The 15776-nt window shown below is 50.6% G+C and overlaps 1 protein-coding gene across 6 annotated transcripts in view; it reads left to right on the top strand.

Annotated features, from left to right (window-relative positions):
• Positions 1–15776, top strand: part of LOC135385445 (uncharacterized) — a 133268-nt gene that overhangs the window by 22794 nt on the left and 94698 nt on the right. For 4 of the 6 annotated variants that reach the window (XM_064614755.1, XM_064614756.1, XM_064614757.1 and 1 more), the window contains exon 4: positions 5501–5593. The exons of 1 other annotated variant lie outside the window; for it this stretch is intronic. In XM_064614755.1, coding sequence (XP_064470825.1) covers positions 5501–5593 — 93 coding nt within the window. Of the gene's footprint in view, positions 1–5500; positions 5594–15230; positions 15623–15776 lie in introns of those variants that run through there. One more of the 6 variants, XM_064614760.1, reaches the window with a different exon arrangement.

Raw genomic sequence — 15776 nt, 5'->3', positions numbered from 1 at the left:
TAGCTTTCCATATTCTTTATTACATGTCTTACATTCCTTCTGTTTTCTTTTTGGATGAATTTCTCTCTCAACTTGGCTTTCCAAAGATAGATTATTTACATATCAATTTATTAAATTTGTAATGTTTGATAGTTTGGTTCGATATTATTTTCCTGTCTGTTGTTTACAAGTTAGCAGATGCGCCGTTTAGAGTGTTTCTCTGTTATTCAGTGTTAAGTGCATGCATGTTTCTCATTCTGATAGATTGTTTTTCAATTATTTATCCTTTGTGTACCTCTTGTTTACGTGATGGGTTTTGGTTCTCTATTAGTTGTTGATCGTGTTTCTCATTATTTCCTTGCGTGTGTGCTATTCCCACCATAAGAAATTGATTAATTGTGTCGTGTTGCGACTTAGCTAATTATTCACTTAGTTATTCAACTTAGCTTCCCATATTCTTTATTATGTGTATTGCATTCCTTCTGTTTTTTGGATGAATTTTTCGCCTTCACACAGAGTTACAACATAATTCCTGCTACTGTTTGGCTTTACTATACTTGCATGTAAACTATCCACCGCATAGCTGTTGTAGTGGGAAAAAATTATGAAAGAAGTCGGCCCAGGTGTGACGGTATCATCGCCTGGCTGGGATGGCAGTATGCCTGTCCCTACTTCCGCACCGCCTGAAAAAATGCGAACGAAGTCGGCCCAGGTGGAAAAATAGAGAATGATAAGGGCACGCGCTGCACTCCGGCTCGCCGGTAGACGCTCGGACACCCCCTCACCCACCTACTTCCATGTAAACCACTCATGCATCACCTGAAAAAATTGTGAACGAAGTCGGCCCAGGTGGCAAAATAGAGAATGATAAGGGCACGCGCTGCTCTCCGGCTCGCCGGTAGACGCTCGGACACCCCCTCACCCACCTACTTCCATGTAAACCACTCATGCATCACCTGAAAAAAATTGCGAACGAAGTCGGCCCAGGGTGAGAAAACGCCAAAGAAGTCGACTCGGTGTTGTCAGTGTGCATGCCCCTACTTGCATATAAAGTGCCCACGTGCCGCATGAAAAAAAAATGCGAGCGAAGTCGGCCCAGGCTGAAAAATAGCCAAAGAAGTTGGCCCAGGGTGCACAACCATAAGTGTATGCTCAGCTCTTCGGCCCGCTGGTAAGCGCACGGACAGCCCCTCATCTGCGCGCCACCCACCGCACGCTGGAAAAAATAATAAAAAATCGCTAGAGAAGTCGGTTGATTAAATGTGTCATAATGGAATATTAGCTGTTGTGCATGAAGTTACGTACATTTGTCGGAACTTTGTAACTAAAAATCCGCTAGGGATGCTCACGTATAATAATGTTAGACTTTTTATAATAAAAGTTTTAATTTTGATTGTAATCGTATTGATTAAAAATATCTTCTTTGATTAAAATGTGCTACGCCTTCTGCGTAATTGAAAACTTGCATGATCATCACTAATAAAAAACTTTGTGTATGGTGTATGATACCCCTTCAATGCTATTGCATCATGCCTGTAATAACTTTTTTTTATGTGTATTGTGTTTCTTCTGCATCAGATTTTTGGTTAAGTTTTTCTCCTTCACACAGAGTCATAACATAATTCCCGACACATAATTTTAACAAATATATTTTCACTTGTACTTTTGTGTATGGCTATCATCATTCATGTAAACCGCTTACAGCACACCTGTTGTATCGGGAAAAAAAATTTCGATTGAAGCCTGCGCAGATTGAAAAATGAAGAAAGAAGTCGGCCCAGACTGAAAAATGTGCGCGGGTAAGCGCGAACGCAGCCCTCCTGCCACGCGCCGCCCACCGGTAAGCGCGCGAGCAGCCTTCCACCTGGGCGCGCCTGTCGCGCACGGGAAAAAATCGCAGAAAAAGTCGGCGCAGACGCGACGGTGGCGCTGCCCTGGCGGCAATGTCGTCGTTTCTCAACCTATCTATACTACTGACATCTATTTGTGACATATATTAATTTTAAAAAAATAATGAGGGGCGCATTCTACCGACAAGGGTTTGCCTGGTCTGGCGTGGTGCGGCCTTCCTCTTATTGACCAAATCCTGTCTAATTGACCAAATAATATCGGGGCTCAGGGGATGCGTATGCTACCTATGTAATGTAAGTTACTGCAATGTAAGTTAAGCTAATGACAGTTTTTTGTTACTTCTTCCTGCGGCTGTAATAAAGACGGCACCTCCTGCAATGAGCCACTTGGTAGCACCTCTCAGTACAGAAGTGTTTCTTTTTTAGCGCATACCATGTGCAGTATTGACGAAGCTGTTTCAAAAGTTGTTGCTATACTGAGCTACATATTGTCAGTCAGTATTCTACTCTCAGTCGCTGCGGCATAATAGACAGACATCATCTGTTCGTCTCGCAACGGCATATGAAAGGTTTGCACCTAAATAAGAATGCCGACGTGGACATGTCCACAAATAAGTGCCGACAGCGGCGGGAATCAGTGCAGCATCAGGGAGACCGAAGGCCCTGTGAAATGGGAAACGCGCGATGCCGTGCCACTCGAAAGTGGAGTCGGAGTGCAAGGCCGCAACAGCGAGACATGGGCACAGAAAAAAATTCGCTGCGTTCACCCTACTAAAATAGTGCAACATATTTTTACGGCTGGATTTAGGTGATACGTTGGCCTTTCAGTAACCGCAAAATTGTTGGAATAAGTATTGCAGCGGCTGGGTACACCATACCAAACATCGGAAATTTTCTGCTCTCACCTAACTTTACTGACATCTCTTTCGGCAACGAAACGGGATAGAATAGTTTTTTTATATTTAACGATAGAAGAAAGATTGCACATTAAAAGTATACTTCATTTACGGATATCTGAGCTGCCGTAGAGGAGATATGAGCGCTAAAAAACGTGCAATTTTTCTCATATCTGCTGACCTTCGAATTTTTTCTTCAGCGTCCCTTTAAAGTGACACCGTTTTCACTCCGTACTGGTATACTAGGGTGCCCAGACTTTACGTATGCTAGCGATGAGGGCTGTGATGCGAATGAAATAGCATCAGTAAGGCTGCAAAGTCGCGAGAAAAAGTCCCGTCGCGAAGACGGCGCCATCTTACCTCCTCTTTATCTGTGGACTGGTTGATCGTAGGAAGCTCCGGGAACCTGCTTTCGTCTTCACCTGAGGTCGTTTCCAACATATATTTTTTTTTCACTGAAATCAAAAAATGTCATCAGCGGACCTTGGTCAATTTAAAATGGAATTACCCAGCTGCTCGTAGCGCGTGATTCACTGCATCATTTCACGCAGCAATCAGTTCACGGTCGTCCATAGCAACCAATCACGGCGCAGCAAGTCACTTCTGGTTCCGGTCCAGCATCCTACATCCTTTTTAAACACGGCCGCTCTTACGAAAAAGCTGCATAAGGACATCTCCAAGTACAAGAACTTTCGCTCATGAAAGTCGATTTTACCAAATGCAAATCAATTAAAGAACCACTTCGGAAGAGCAGAATGTTGCCAAAACTTCGTAAAGCACATACGCGAAACCCGCTGTGCACGCAGCAGCGGTATTTGCGCCACATGCGGTTTGACAGGCGTATTTCAAGGTGCGTGGCATACATAGTTTTACGCAGCGCGATATTCACAGAAACACGCACCATATGGGGCCTCCTTTACACTTGTTTTGCGCGTGCGGAATTTCAAACTGCGTCACATGGCGCCGTCGATTGCTATTCACTTTGCACAGCACGACTTCGGAATTTCATCGCATCCGTAGTACAGGATGCACTGCTTGCGATACACTTCTTTGTAATCTACAACCCGTGGCGGAACGTATCTCCACTCGGTGGAGTCACACCAAAGAGCTACATTAAAAACTGATTTCCGAGGAGAGGCCAAAACAGTTGAGGCAGTGCGGGCATGGCTAGCAAAGGGCACCCAAATATCTCTACGTTTCGTGTGGCTGTGTAGCTCACGCAGCTGGAAGGACACCACTCGGAAACCATTTTGCAATAGCTGCTAGGCCGCTAGGAGTCATTGCACCACAGGCTGGAGATTACAGTCTCTGAAGCGGCACGATAATGAACATCATCGCAAGACGACGTCAATAGTTGATACATAATTCGTTGGTTACATCGCGAGACAACTGTGGTGACGAGGGACGCCATGGTGGTCTGTTCATTGACTACTTTTGTCCGTCTGATGGTCTTTGATGGTGCTCAAATTTTAGCGCGCGGCACATCGCGTTCCTCGTAGAGGACGCCCTGGAAAAGCATTTCGTACCACAGTAATCATACCACCAACTTGCTCGAGTTCTCGCCCGGGTTTGAACTCGCGATGTTAGGTTGACTTATACATATACACGCTTTGTTCGTCACTTGTACGACACTGTCTTCTCGTATTCCTCCTGTCATGGGGCGCTAGGCACGAGGACTGATCATCCTCGGAGTGTGTGCACATGCGTGAATGCATGATATCGTCGTCTTATTATGTTGTAGTGGCCGTAGTAGTATTGCAAACAAAGCGGTTCAGGTTGGAATTGTGCAGTGCCAGCCCTCGAAGCTCTATCATTTCCACAGTTAACTTTGTACCAAGTTGTGTTTTTCGAAACACTGAGCATCCCACAAACCAGGCTACTTCGTAAGATCTAAGAAATGCGCTAATGAAGCTTATTGTGATGAAATAGAATACTTAGGCCTGGTATGACCGACCCCGATTAGCGGTCCGTCAACTTGACTTTAACTCTTAAGGCCTTTAACTCAGCTTCACCAAAGGTTGTTATTGTCAATGAAACATCCATCATGTCACTGTAACTAATGTCGCTATAAAAAAAAAGAGTGGCAACTTAAAGTTTTAATGACCCTTGATCTCGGTTCTAAGTTAACCAGCGTTGGTGAAACCGCGGGCCTTGGATACAAATGTTGCGTCCGAGAAGCGCCAGGTTATGTTGAGTTAAATTTAAATTACACTGCTGAACTTGTAACATCTCATCTGCGTTATTCTGCAACCGCAATAAGAAACCCTGTAAAACCTAGTGACTGATATGTTTCCTCGAGCCTGCGTTTTGAGGGACGCAGTTGTGCGACTCAGTTCCCCCACAATAGGAAGATAATGCGGGTGTGTTTGCAGCACACGTTAAGGTTGGTAGTGCCATATGTAGCTATTCCCTGTGCACACATGCGCGTTGTTGCGAAAGCTCAGCAAGTTTTCACACTTCTGTCTTAGACGCGTTATGATAGCGGTGAAGGGCGTCACGCTCAGTTGCTTGTTTCACATTCAGGAGTTCCTGATGTCTTATAATGCAATAGTTATGAGGGATCAAGTAACACCGTAGTATAGCTATCCGCAAAATAACATACTGACACGGAGACCACGACGTCATGATGCAGATGGTTTAACGGATAGAATGAGAATGTTATTAATTATTACTAATGATGTTAAGTTATTATTATGTATCAATGTTATATTAATACCGTTATGCTAACGTTATACTACATAACGGTAAAACAATGCTGTGGTTTTCACGTCACAGATTGACGCCAGGATCATTCAGAGCAATCTGTACAAAGACTCGGCCCACGGTACCTCCATCGTTATGCGAGAAGACAGTAGTGGTCTCGAGGTGGTGAGTTTTCCAATATGGGATATCCTTTTCTCAGATTCTCACCTTCATCACGTGGCATCTCCTTTTCATCTTTCATACGTCTTCTACGGCGTTCTGCCTGTTGCTGTTCTGTGCTGCGGCTGCCGATCGGAGCTTGCTCATACCTCATTTATGTGCCTCATACTCTGTGGCACGCCGATCGTCAGAAGAGCCAACTCGCGCGTGGCCGTGGTCAAGAACGATTTGAGCAGCATAAGTAGCAATGGTGTTCTAGCAGGACGTCAATCTACACGAATTCAAAATTCAGTCAGCTACATATAGTCCTGTTTGTACCAAGCGAAGTATGTACGTTTGTACTTGCTTGAACTACCACGTCCATCATAATTTCTCATTCTCTGCAATTGGCACTGGACCAGCGTCCTCCCTGGTGGCCGGCATCAGCCCCATCTCATAATCGTTTCATTACGTGTGTGATCACGTCATATGCTGTGATGTGAAGAGTATGGTGGGCTCGTATATATTTCATGAAAGTTTGACGGCTGAAAATTGATGTTTGGCGTTGGAGTAAACGTGTTTGGCTTTGTGGGACTAGTCATCTGCTACCGTGTCTCTTGAACTTTGCACTACGTTCAATCACAAACAAATCAACACTACAGGGGAGTATAAAGCGCTTTGGAGGCTCGCCTGCTTGAAGCGAACATGTGGCCGACAAAATACGTAGATCCATAACCGACAATCAACACTTGGAGCAATGGCAATGAGAATAAATGTGCACTGTTGCTCTCCCGAATTACTCGCGTCATTTGTCGGCCAGAAACGCGTATCCCGCGTACAATTATTTATTTTACTTTCAGGAAATGAAAACAAAGTTTGTCTTTCAAAAAGCTCGCAGTTTTTCGCCGACACATATGAAGAATTGACCTACCGTCCAGACGTCCGAATGTACCTACCGTCCAGACGCAATAAGGGCTAGATGTTGCTCACGGTTCTGTTCCGCACGCACCACACGTACACAACTTTCGAGTCTTCTTGGCTTGGTCTCATCGCAGCCTCTTTGCGTTCCCTCCCTGCTGGGACATGTTGTCGTCATGCACGTGTCGGCAAATGCACGTCTGGGTGCTTGTCCGCTTGACGTGTTATACCGTCCGCGTTCTGCAGCGGCGCGCCGAGCCCTGCATTCCCTATCTGCTTCGTCCAAGCGCAGCCTCCATGCACTCCCTCGTAGAGCCCTGCACCCACTATCTGCTTCGCCTCATCGCAGCCTCTTTGCGTTCCCTCCCTGCTGGCTCATGTTGTCGTCCTGCAGGTCTTGGCAAATGTGCGTGTGGTCGCTTGTCCACTCGAAGTGTTATACCGTTCACATTCTGCAGCGGCGCGCCGAGCCCTGCACTCCCTATCTGCTTCGTCTAAGCGCAGCCGCCATACACTCCCTTGTGGAGCCCTGCACCCACTATATTCTTCGTCTAAGCGCAGCCGCAATGTGCTCCCCCGTATAGTCCTGCACCCACTATCTGCTTCGTCTCATCGCGGCCTGTTTGTGTTCCCTCCCTGCTGGGTCACGTTGTCGTCCTGCAGGTCTCGGCAAATGCGCGTCTGGTTGCTTGTCCGCTCGACGTGTTATACCGTTCGCGTTCTGTAGCGGCGCGGCGAGCCTTGCACTCCCTATCTGTTTCGTCGAAGCGCAGCCGCCGTGCACTCCCTCGTAGAGTCCTGCACCCATTATCTGCTTCGTCTCATCCCAGCCTCTTTCCGTTCCCTTCCTGCTGGGTCATGTTGTTGTCCTGCAGGTCTCGGCAAATGCGCGTCTGGTTGCTTGTCCGCTCGGCGTGTTATGCCGTTGGCGTTCTGCAGCGACGCGCTGAGCCTTGCACTCCCTATCTGCTTCGTCTCATCGCAGCATCTTTGCGTTCCCTCCCTGCTGGGTCATGTTGTCGTCCTGCAGGTCTCTCGCAAATGCGCGTCTGGTTGCTTGTCCGCTCGGCGTGTTATACCGTTCACGTTCTGCAGCGGCGCGCCGAGCCCTGCACTCCCTATCTGCTTCGTCTAAGCGCAGCCGCCATACACTCCCTTGTGGAGCCCTGCACCCACTATATTCTTCGTCTAAGCGCAGCCGCAATGTGCTCCCCCGTAGAGTCCTGCACCCACTATCTGCTTCGTCTTATCGCAGCCTGTTTGTGTTCCCTCCCTGCTGGGTCACGTTGTCGTCCTGCAGGTCTCGGCAAATGCGCGTCTGGTTGCTTGTCCGCTCGGTGTGTTATACAGTTCGCGTTCTACAGCGGCGCGCCGGGCCCTGCACTCTCTATCTGCTTCGTCTAAGCGCAGCCGCTATGCGCTCCCTCGTAGAGCCCTGCACCCACTACCTGCTTCGTCTCATCGCAGCCTGCTTGCGTTCCCTCCCTGCTGGGTCATGTTGTCGTCCTGCAGGTCTCGGCAAATGCGCGTCTGGTTGCTTGTCCGCTCGGTGTGTTATACCGTTCGCGTTCTGCAGCGGCGCGCCGGGCCCTGCACTCCCTATCTGCTTCGTCTAAGCGCAGCCGCCATGTACTCCCTCGTAGAGTCCTGCACCCATTATCTGCTTCGTCTCATCCCAGCCTCTTTCCGTTCCCTTCCTGCTGGGTCATGTTGTCGTCCTGCAGGTCTCGGCAAATGCGCGTCTGGTTGCTCGTCCGCTCGGCGTGTTATACCGTTCACGTTCTGCAGCGGCGCGCCGAGCCCTGCACTCCCTATCTGCTTCGTCTAAGCGCAGCCGCCATACACTCCCTTGTGGAGCCCTGCACCCACTATATTCTTCGTCTAAGCGCAGCCTGTTTGTGTTCCCTCCCTGCTGGGTCACGTTGTCGTCCTGCAGGTCTCGGCAAATGCGCGTCTGGTTGCTGGTCCGCTCAACGTGTTATACCGTTCGCGTTCTGGAGCGGCGCGGCGAGCCTTGCACTCCCTATCTGTTTCGTCGAAGCGCAGCCGCCATGTACTCCCGCGTAGAGTCCTGCACCCATTATCTGCTTCGTCTCATCCCAGCCTCTTTCCGTTCCCTTCCTGCTGGGTCATGTTGTTGTCCTGCAAGTCTCGGCAAATGCGCGTCTGGTTGCTTGTCCGCTCGGCGTGTTATGCCGTTGGCGTTCTGCAGCGGCGCGCCGAGCCTTGCACTCCCTATCTGCTTCGTCTCATCGCAGCATCTTTGCGTTCCCTCCCTGCTGGGTCATGTTGTCGTCCTGCAGGTCTCGGCAAATACGCGTCTGGTTGCTTGTCCGCTCGGCGTGTTATACCGTTCACGTTCTGCAGCGGCGCGCCGAGCCCTGCACTCCATATCTACTTCGTCTAAGCGCAGCCGCCATACACTCCCTTGTGGAGCCCTGCACCCACTATATTCTTCGTCTAAGCGCAGCCGCTATGTGCTCCCCCGTAGAGTCCTGCACCCACTATCTGCTTCGTCTCATCGCAGCCTGTTTGTGTTCCCTCCCTGCTGGGTCACGTTGTCGTCCTGCAGGTCTCGGCAAATGCGCGTCTGGTTGCTTGTCCGCTCGGTGTGTTATACCGTTCGCGTTCTGCAGCGGCGCGGCGAGCCTTGCACTCCCTATCTGTTTTTGTCGAAGCGCAGCCGCCATGTACTCCCTCGTAGAGTCCTGCACCCATTATCTGCTTCGTCTCATCCCAGCCTCTTTCCGTTCCCTTGCTGCTGGGTCATGTTGTTGTCCTGCAAGTCTCGGCAAATGCGCGTCTGGTTGCTTGTCCGCTCGGCGTGTTATGCCGTTGGCGTTCTGCAGCGGCGCGCCGAGCCTTGCACTCCCTATCTGCTTCGTCTCATCGCAGCATCTTTGCGTTCCCTCCCTGCTGGGTCATGTTGTCGTCCTGCAGGTCTCGGCAAATGCGCGTCTGGTTGCTTGTCCGCTCGGCGTGTTATACCGTTCACGTTCTGCAGCGGCGCGCCGAGCCCTGCACTCCACATCTACTTCGTCTAAGCGCAGCCGCCATACACTCCCTTGTGGAGCCCTGCACCCACTATATTCTTCGTCTAAGCGCAGCCGCTATGTGCTCCCCCGTAGAGTCCTGCACCCACTATCTGCTTCGTCTCATCGCAGCCTGTTTGTGTTCCCTCCCTGCTGGGTCACGTTGTCGTCCTGCAGGTCTCGGCAAATGCGCGTCTGGTTGCTTGTCCGCTCGGTGTGTTATACCGTTCGCGTTCTGCAGCGGCGCGGCGAGCCTTGCACTCCCTATCTGTTTTTGTCGAAGCGCAGCCGCCATGTACTCCCTCGTAGAGTCCTGCACCCATTATCTGCTTCGTCTCATCCCAGCCTCTTTCCGTTCCCTTGCTGCTGGGTCATGTTGTTGTCCTGCAAGTCTCGGCAAATGCGCGTCTGGTTGCTTGTCCGCTCGGCGTGTTATGCCGTTGGCGTTCTGCAGCGGCGCGCCGAGCCTTGCACTCCCTATCTGCTTCGTCTCATCGCAGCATCTTTGCGTTCCCTCCCTGCTGGGTCATGTTGTCGTCCTGCAGGTCTCGGCAAATGCGCGTCTGGTTGCTTGTCCGCTCGGCGTGTTATACCGTTCACGTTCTGCAGCGGCGCGCCGAGCCCTGCACTCCATATCTACTTCGTCTAAGCGCAGCCGCCATACACTCCCTTGTGGAGCCCTGCACCCACTATATTCTTCGTCTCATCGCAGCCTGCTTGCGTTCCCTCCCTGCTGGGTCATGTTGTCGTCCTGCAGGTCTCGGCAAATGCGCGTCTGGTTGCTTGTCCGCTCGGTGTGTTATACCGTTTGCGTTCTGCAGCGGCGCGGCGAGCCTTGCACTCCCTATCTGTTTTCGTCGAAGCGCAGCCGCCATGTACTCCCTCGTAGAGTCCTGCACCCATTATCTGCTTCGTCTCATCCCAGCCTCTTTCCGTTCCCTTCCTGCTGGGTCATGTTGTCCTGCAAGTCTCGGCAAATGCGCGTCTGGTTGCTTGTCCGCTCGGCGTGTTATGCAGTTGGCGTTCTGCAGCGGCGAGCCGAGCCTTGCACTCCCTATCTGCTTCGTCTCATCGCAGCATCTTTGCGTTCCCTCCCTGCTGGGTCATGTTGTCGTCCTGCAGGTCTCGGCAAATGCGCGTCTGGTTGCTTGTCCGCTCGTCGTGTTATACCGTTCACGTTCTGAAGCGGCGCGCCGAGCCCTGCACTCCATATCTACTTCGTCTAAGCGCAGCCGCCATACACCCCCTTGTGGAGCCCTGCACCCACTATATTCTTCGTCTAAGCGCAGCCGCTATGTGCTCCCCGTAGAGTCCTGCACCCACTATCTGCTTCGTCTAATCGCAGCCTGTTTGTGTTCCCTACCTGCTGGGTCACGTTGTCGTCCTGCAGGTCTCGGCAAATGCGCGTCTGGTTGCTTGTCCGCTCGGTGTGTTATACCGTTCGCGTTCTGCAGCGGCGCGCCGGGCCCTGCACTCCCTATCTGCTTCGTCTAAGCGCAGCCGCTATGAGCTCCCTCGTAGAGCCCTGCACCCACTACCTGCTTCGTCTCATTGCAGCCTCTTTCCGTTCCCTTCCTGCTGGTCATGTTGTCGTCCTGCAGGTCTCGGCAAATGCGCGTCTGGTTGCTTGTCCGCTCTGCGTGTTATACCGTTCACGTTCTGCAGCGCCAAGCCCTGCACTCTGTACCTGCAGACGCCGTAAGCACCCTTCGTGGCCGTCCCATAGCGACAAGCGTCCGATAAGACGTCAGGAACCACGCGAATGCCGTGAACCAGAAACGCAGGAAAACGTTATAACGGTATGGCCTCCTACATCTGACGCCAGACGTGATGTCGAAAAAGTTGTGCAGCACCCTGGAATATTAGAGCTCCAGAATGAGGAGATCGTCCACCAACGCGGCAGACAGCTCGACCCCCCCCCCCCGTTGACAAAAATGGGTGCAGGCTAGTTCCATCTCAAATCGAACAATCCGGTACACACTTGATGTCTCGAATCAACGGGAAAAAGATATATGTTGAAGACATCGGTGAGTTGGGAGAAATAAAGGCTTTCGGAATTCTCTGCGCTGCGCGGTTCGGGAAATATGAGAGGAGGAAAAAACTGCATCTCAGAAGACGATGTCGCCGCGTGCGGGTTTGAGCGTTCCTTACAAGGCTATGTCTTGTCGCATTCTAGTAATTTCTTGATCTGGCTTTAGACCACCTATAGGGCACAATAGGCTCCTGGGTTGGCAGTGCTGTGTCGGTTTTTGTTCGTCTGCAAAAAAAATATCAAAATTGACTCAATGTGCCGAAAAGCACCATATTCACGGCAACTTTGCGGACGATGTACAAAACGGATAAGATTGAGCTTTATGCCGTTTAATTTGTCATTCATCGTGCTATCGAATGATGTACAATTTGTTGCTCTACTCTGTTAGGAACGTAAGCGACACCTCTTTTAGTAGCACCATACCACCGAAAAATGACGAATTTCGGAAACCTTTATCTAAAAAACCCCACCAAAAACTTGCCTCGAACATTTTATATGTTGTAGGTAGTTCCTTACTAAAGTCCCTTACTAGTTCCTTACTGTAGGAGCTAAAGGCAGCGTTGAAGCTTGTGAACGCCAGCTCGTCCCCTGGGCCCGATAAAATCACCTATGCCGCCCTACGAAACCTTGACGGGCGGTCACTCCAAGCTCTCCTTCATGTCTATAATACGTCTTGGCAACAAGGATCTTTACCACATACATGGAAGGAGGCCTTGGTTGTTCCCATCCTGAAACCAGGCAAGCCCCCAAATGCCCTATCCTCCTTTCGCCCTGTGAGCCTGACAAGCTGTGTGGGGAAACTGATGGAGAGAATGGTTTTGCATCGCCTCGACTGGTGGCTCGAAAAATGACGTGCGTTCCCTCACGAAATGGCTGGATTTCGTCGCCACCGAAGCTCCATGGATCCAGTTCTCGACCTAATCTCTACAGTTCAACATGCTCGAGCCCATCGACGGATCGTCCGATCGGTCTTCCTCGACATCAAGCGCGCCTATGATACCGTCTCGCACATTTGTGTGCTGCATGCCTTGCGCTCGTTTGGAGTATCCGGTCGGCTCTTCATCTGGCTCCAAGACTTCCTTACGGACCGAACTGTCGCTGTCCGTATGTCCCAAGGCCAAAGCCCTCAGCATCCTGTTCCCCAAGGAGTCCCCCAAGGAAGCATTCTCAGCCCGACACTCTTTAACGTGGTGATGGCCGGCCTACAATCAGTAATTCCTCGCAAAGTGTCGTTCTCCGTGTATGCAGATGACGTCGCCCTTTGGACAGTAGGAAAATCACGCCCGGCTCTCCAGCGCCGCCTGCAGCTCGCTTTAAACAATATCCATACGTACCTGACGCACCTCGGGATGGACCTTTCACCCGAAAAGTGTGTCGAGCTCCCTTTCACGCGTAAAGCTATGGACAATTTCCCACTTTGGCTTGGTTTAAAGAAGCTAGAACCAGTACGCTTTCACCGCTTCCTTGGCGTGGTAATCGACTCGGACTTGCGCTGGGCTCGGCACATTAAACACCTTGAAACTAAAGTGCAGCGATGGCTCCCCGCAATCCAACATCTTTCTGGCCCAGGATGGGGCTGTGATCAGCGTTCCCTGCTCGCGGTTCACGTGGCATTGGTGAGGGCAACTGTGCTTTACAGCCTTCCTATTCTGCACAGGATATCAACAACTTCATTAAATACGCTTCGGTCCCTGTTTGCTCGAAGCCTTCGTCGATGCCTCGGAGTTCCAAGAATGCCTGAAACACGACAAGTACTGGCTGAAGCTGGTGAGCTCCCGATTGAAGTTCTCCGTGAACGGGAAACGGCTCGGCACTACCTCCGTTTGCGTGCTCACATTCCCCGCCACCCGCTACTCAGGAAAATTCGATACCGCCCTGGAAGCGACTTCTATCGAGTAGCGCAGAGGACACGCCAGACTCTCACTGGCTTCATAACTAAGGACACTATACCGCCGGAAGCCCCCTGGTCTCTACCGGTACCGCCCACTTTTGTACGCCTCCCAAACCTTCTGCAAAGAAGAGATCAGGTCCCCCCTCAAGTCCTCCGAGCCCATTTTCATGCTCTGGTAGACGAGAAGTTTTCTACGTTTACGGCAGCATATACTGATGGCGCATCCCGAAACAACAAGTCCGCCTCAGCCTTCGTCATTCCATCCGAAGGCGTCGTGCACGGAAGACGCCTTTCACATCCAACCTCCTCCACAGCTGCGGAATTCTATGCCATCCTTTTCTTTCTACAACACATCGCTGATTTTCCACCCCGGGAATGGGCAGTCTTTACAGACTCCAAATCTGCACTTCAAGCAATTGAAACTTCCGGCATACGAGGCCCATCCGCACCCCTAGTCACAGACGTGTTAATGGCTTACCACACTATCTACGCCGCAGGCCACAGGCTAGTTCTCCAGTGGGTTCCAGCCCATTGTGGTGTTGTGGGGAACGAGCAGGCCGACAGCGCCGCAGAAGCAGCACTCTCGTCTCGGAACAGGACCCGTATTGTTCTGCTCAGAGGAGACCGCCGTTCAATTCTGCGACGTCTAGTGACACCCCTGGCTTCCCGCCAACGGACAACCGACATTCTTCCCCCCTCTATGTTGAACAGAGTTGATCCCACGCTCGCTTTCCGCATGCCACGAAACACATCTCGTCAGGATGCTGCATTAATCCACCGCATGCGTCTCGATGTGGCCTTTACAGCTCAGTGGCGTTACCGCTTGAGACAAATTGATTCTCCCACCTGCTGCCACTGTGGTGCTCTTGAGGATCTGGAGCACATTCTTCTTCATTGCCCTCGCTACGAACCTTCCCGAACCACACTCTCCGAGTCTCTTCGTCAGCTGGACTCTCGCCCTCTCTCCCTACCGAAATTGCTTGGTCCCTGGCCCAATCCAGCCCAGCAACGCTCTGCGCTCAAAGCTCTTCTGACATTTCTGGACACCATCGGACTTCGATCGTTATTGTAAAGGGGCTCGTTATTTTATTCCCCCCATTCCACCAAGCACTGGGGTAGAGTATCGCCTGTTGCGATGAAACTCCCCACTCTCCAAGACCGAAAATAAAGTTGTTGTTCTTACGCTATGCACAGAAGAAAAATCAAAATTCGTACTTGATCGGTAGGCGCACTGTGAATTTTTTGCCAGCCCTAGACACGGAGCGCATTCAAGCGGTGGCGCCGTGTCCCGCGTGTTGCAAAATCGAATTTTCCAAAGGGACTTTCAACTTCTGTCTTCACATAAAAAGTAATTGCTATCATTTGAAACCGTTCTGAGCGTATGCGTTCATAACAGTGGTGTAATCGCTGAATCTAGATTGTGGAGCAACTAGATGTGCTCGTATTTTTTGCGGGTTGTCACACATGCATTGCATGTGCTGGGAGCCCGTGAAGAACAGAACGATTTTACATCTTTGTAAGAGGTATATCTGTTCAGGGTTATTCTAAACAAGCATATTTACTGTACACATTATGGCAGGAGCGACGCAGTGACTTCCAATATGCTTTAAAGCATTTCCTTTCTTACGGCCCCATGACCTCGGACGGGGGAAATTGCACTGAGGAAAGTGTTGTTGTGTAGTGGTCTTACGCACACACTCAAGGCTAATTCATGGTGCCTTTTGTGAACCTTACCGAAACAGCCGGACTGGCGCCGCTGTCCAATATGGTCTTCGGTTCGACATGCTGCGACCATGGCAAGGCCCTGATCGAATTAACTCAACAAGTGTTCATCTGAGAAGCACGGCGTCCTCTGTCAACAATGGGATATACCAACAACATATAAGCGACGACAAGACAGCGTTTCAACTGGGCACGGCACGGCTGTGATGGCATATTCATCTCTGTTCGTATTACAGATAAAATGTCTCTTGATCTGCTCGGCGTGTCTGCCTTATCCATCGGAACTACCAGCGCGCCGTATGCTTCCTGCGTCAAGAACAGTCAACAAGTTTTCATCTGAGAAGCACGACGTCCTCTGTCAACAATGGGACATACCAACAACATAGAAGCGACTGCAAGACAGCGTTTCAACTGGGCACGGCACGGCTGTGATGGCATATTCATCTCTGTTCGTATTACAGGTTGGTTCATTTGACCAGGTTAAGTGTTGTAGGTAGAGCAACTTGTATCTAATTGCGTGTCGTGCCCTCCTGTCATTCTGGATAAGTTAGTAGCTGTGTCTGAAGTGTGTCTTGCGTTAATTTTGCGTGGATTGATTCTTTTGGGAGGGGATGT

Source organism: Ornithodoros turicata, chromosome 2, assembly GCF_037126465.1.
Source record: "Ornithodoros turicata isolate Travis chromosome 2, ASM3712646v1, whole genome shotgun sequence".
NCBI classification, from domain to species: domain Eukaryota; kingdom Metazoa; phylum Arthropoda; class Arachnida; order Ixodida; family Argasidae; genus Ornithodoros; species Ornithodoros turicata.
This window is presented reverse-complemented; position numbering and strand designations above follow the sequence as displayed.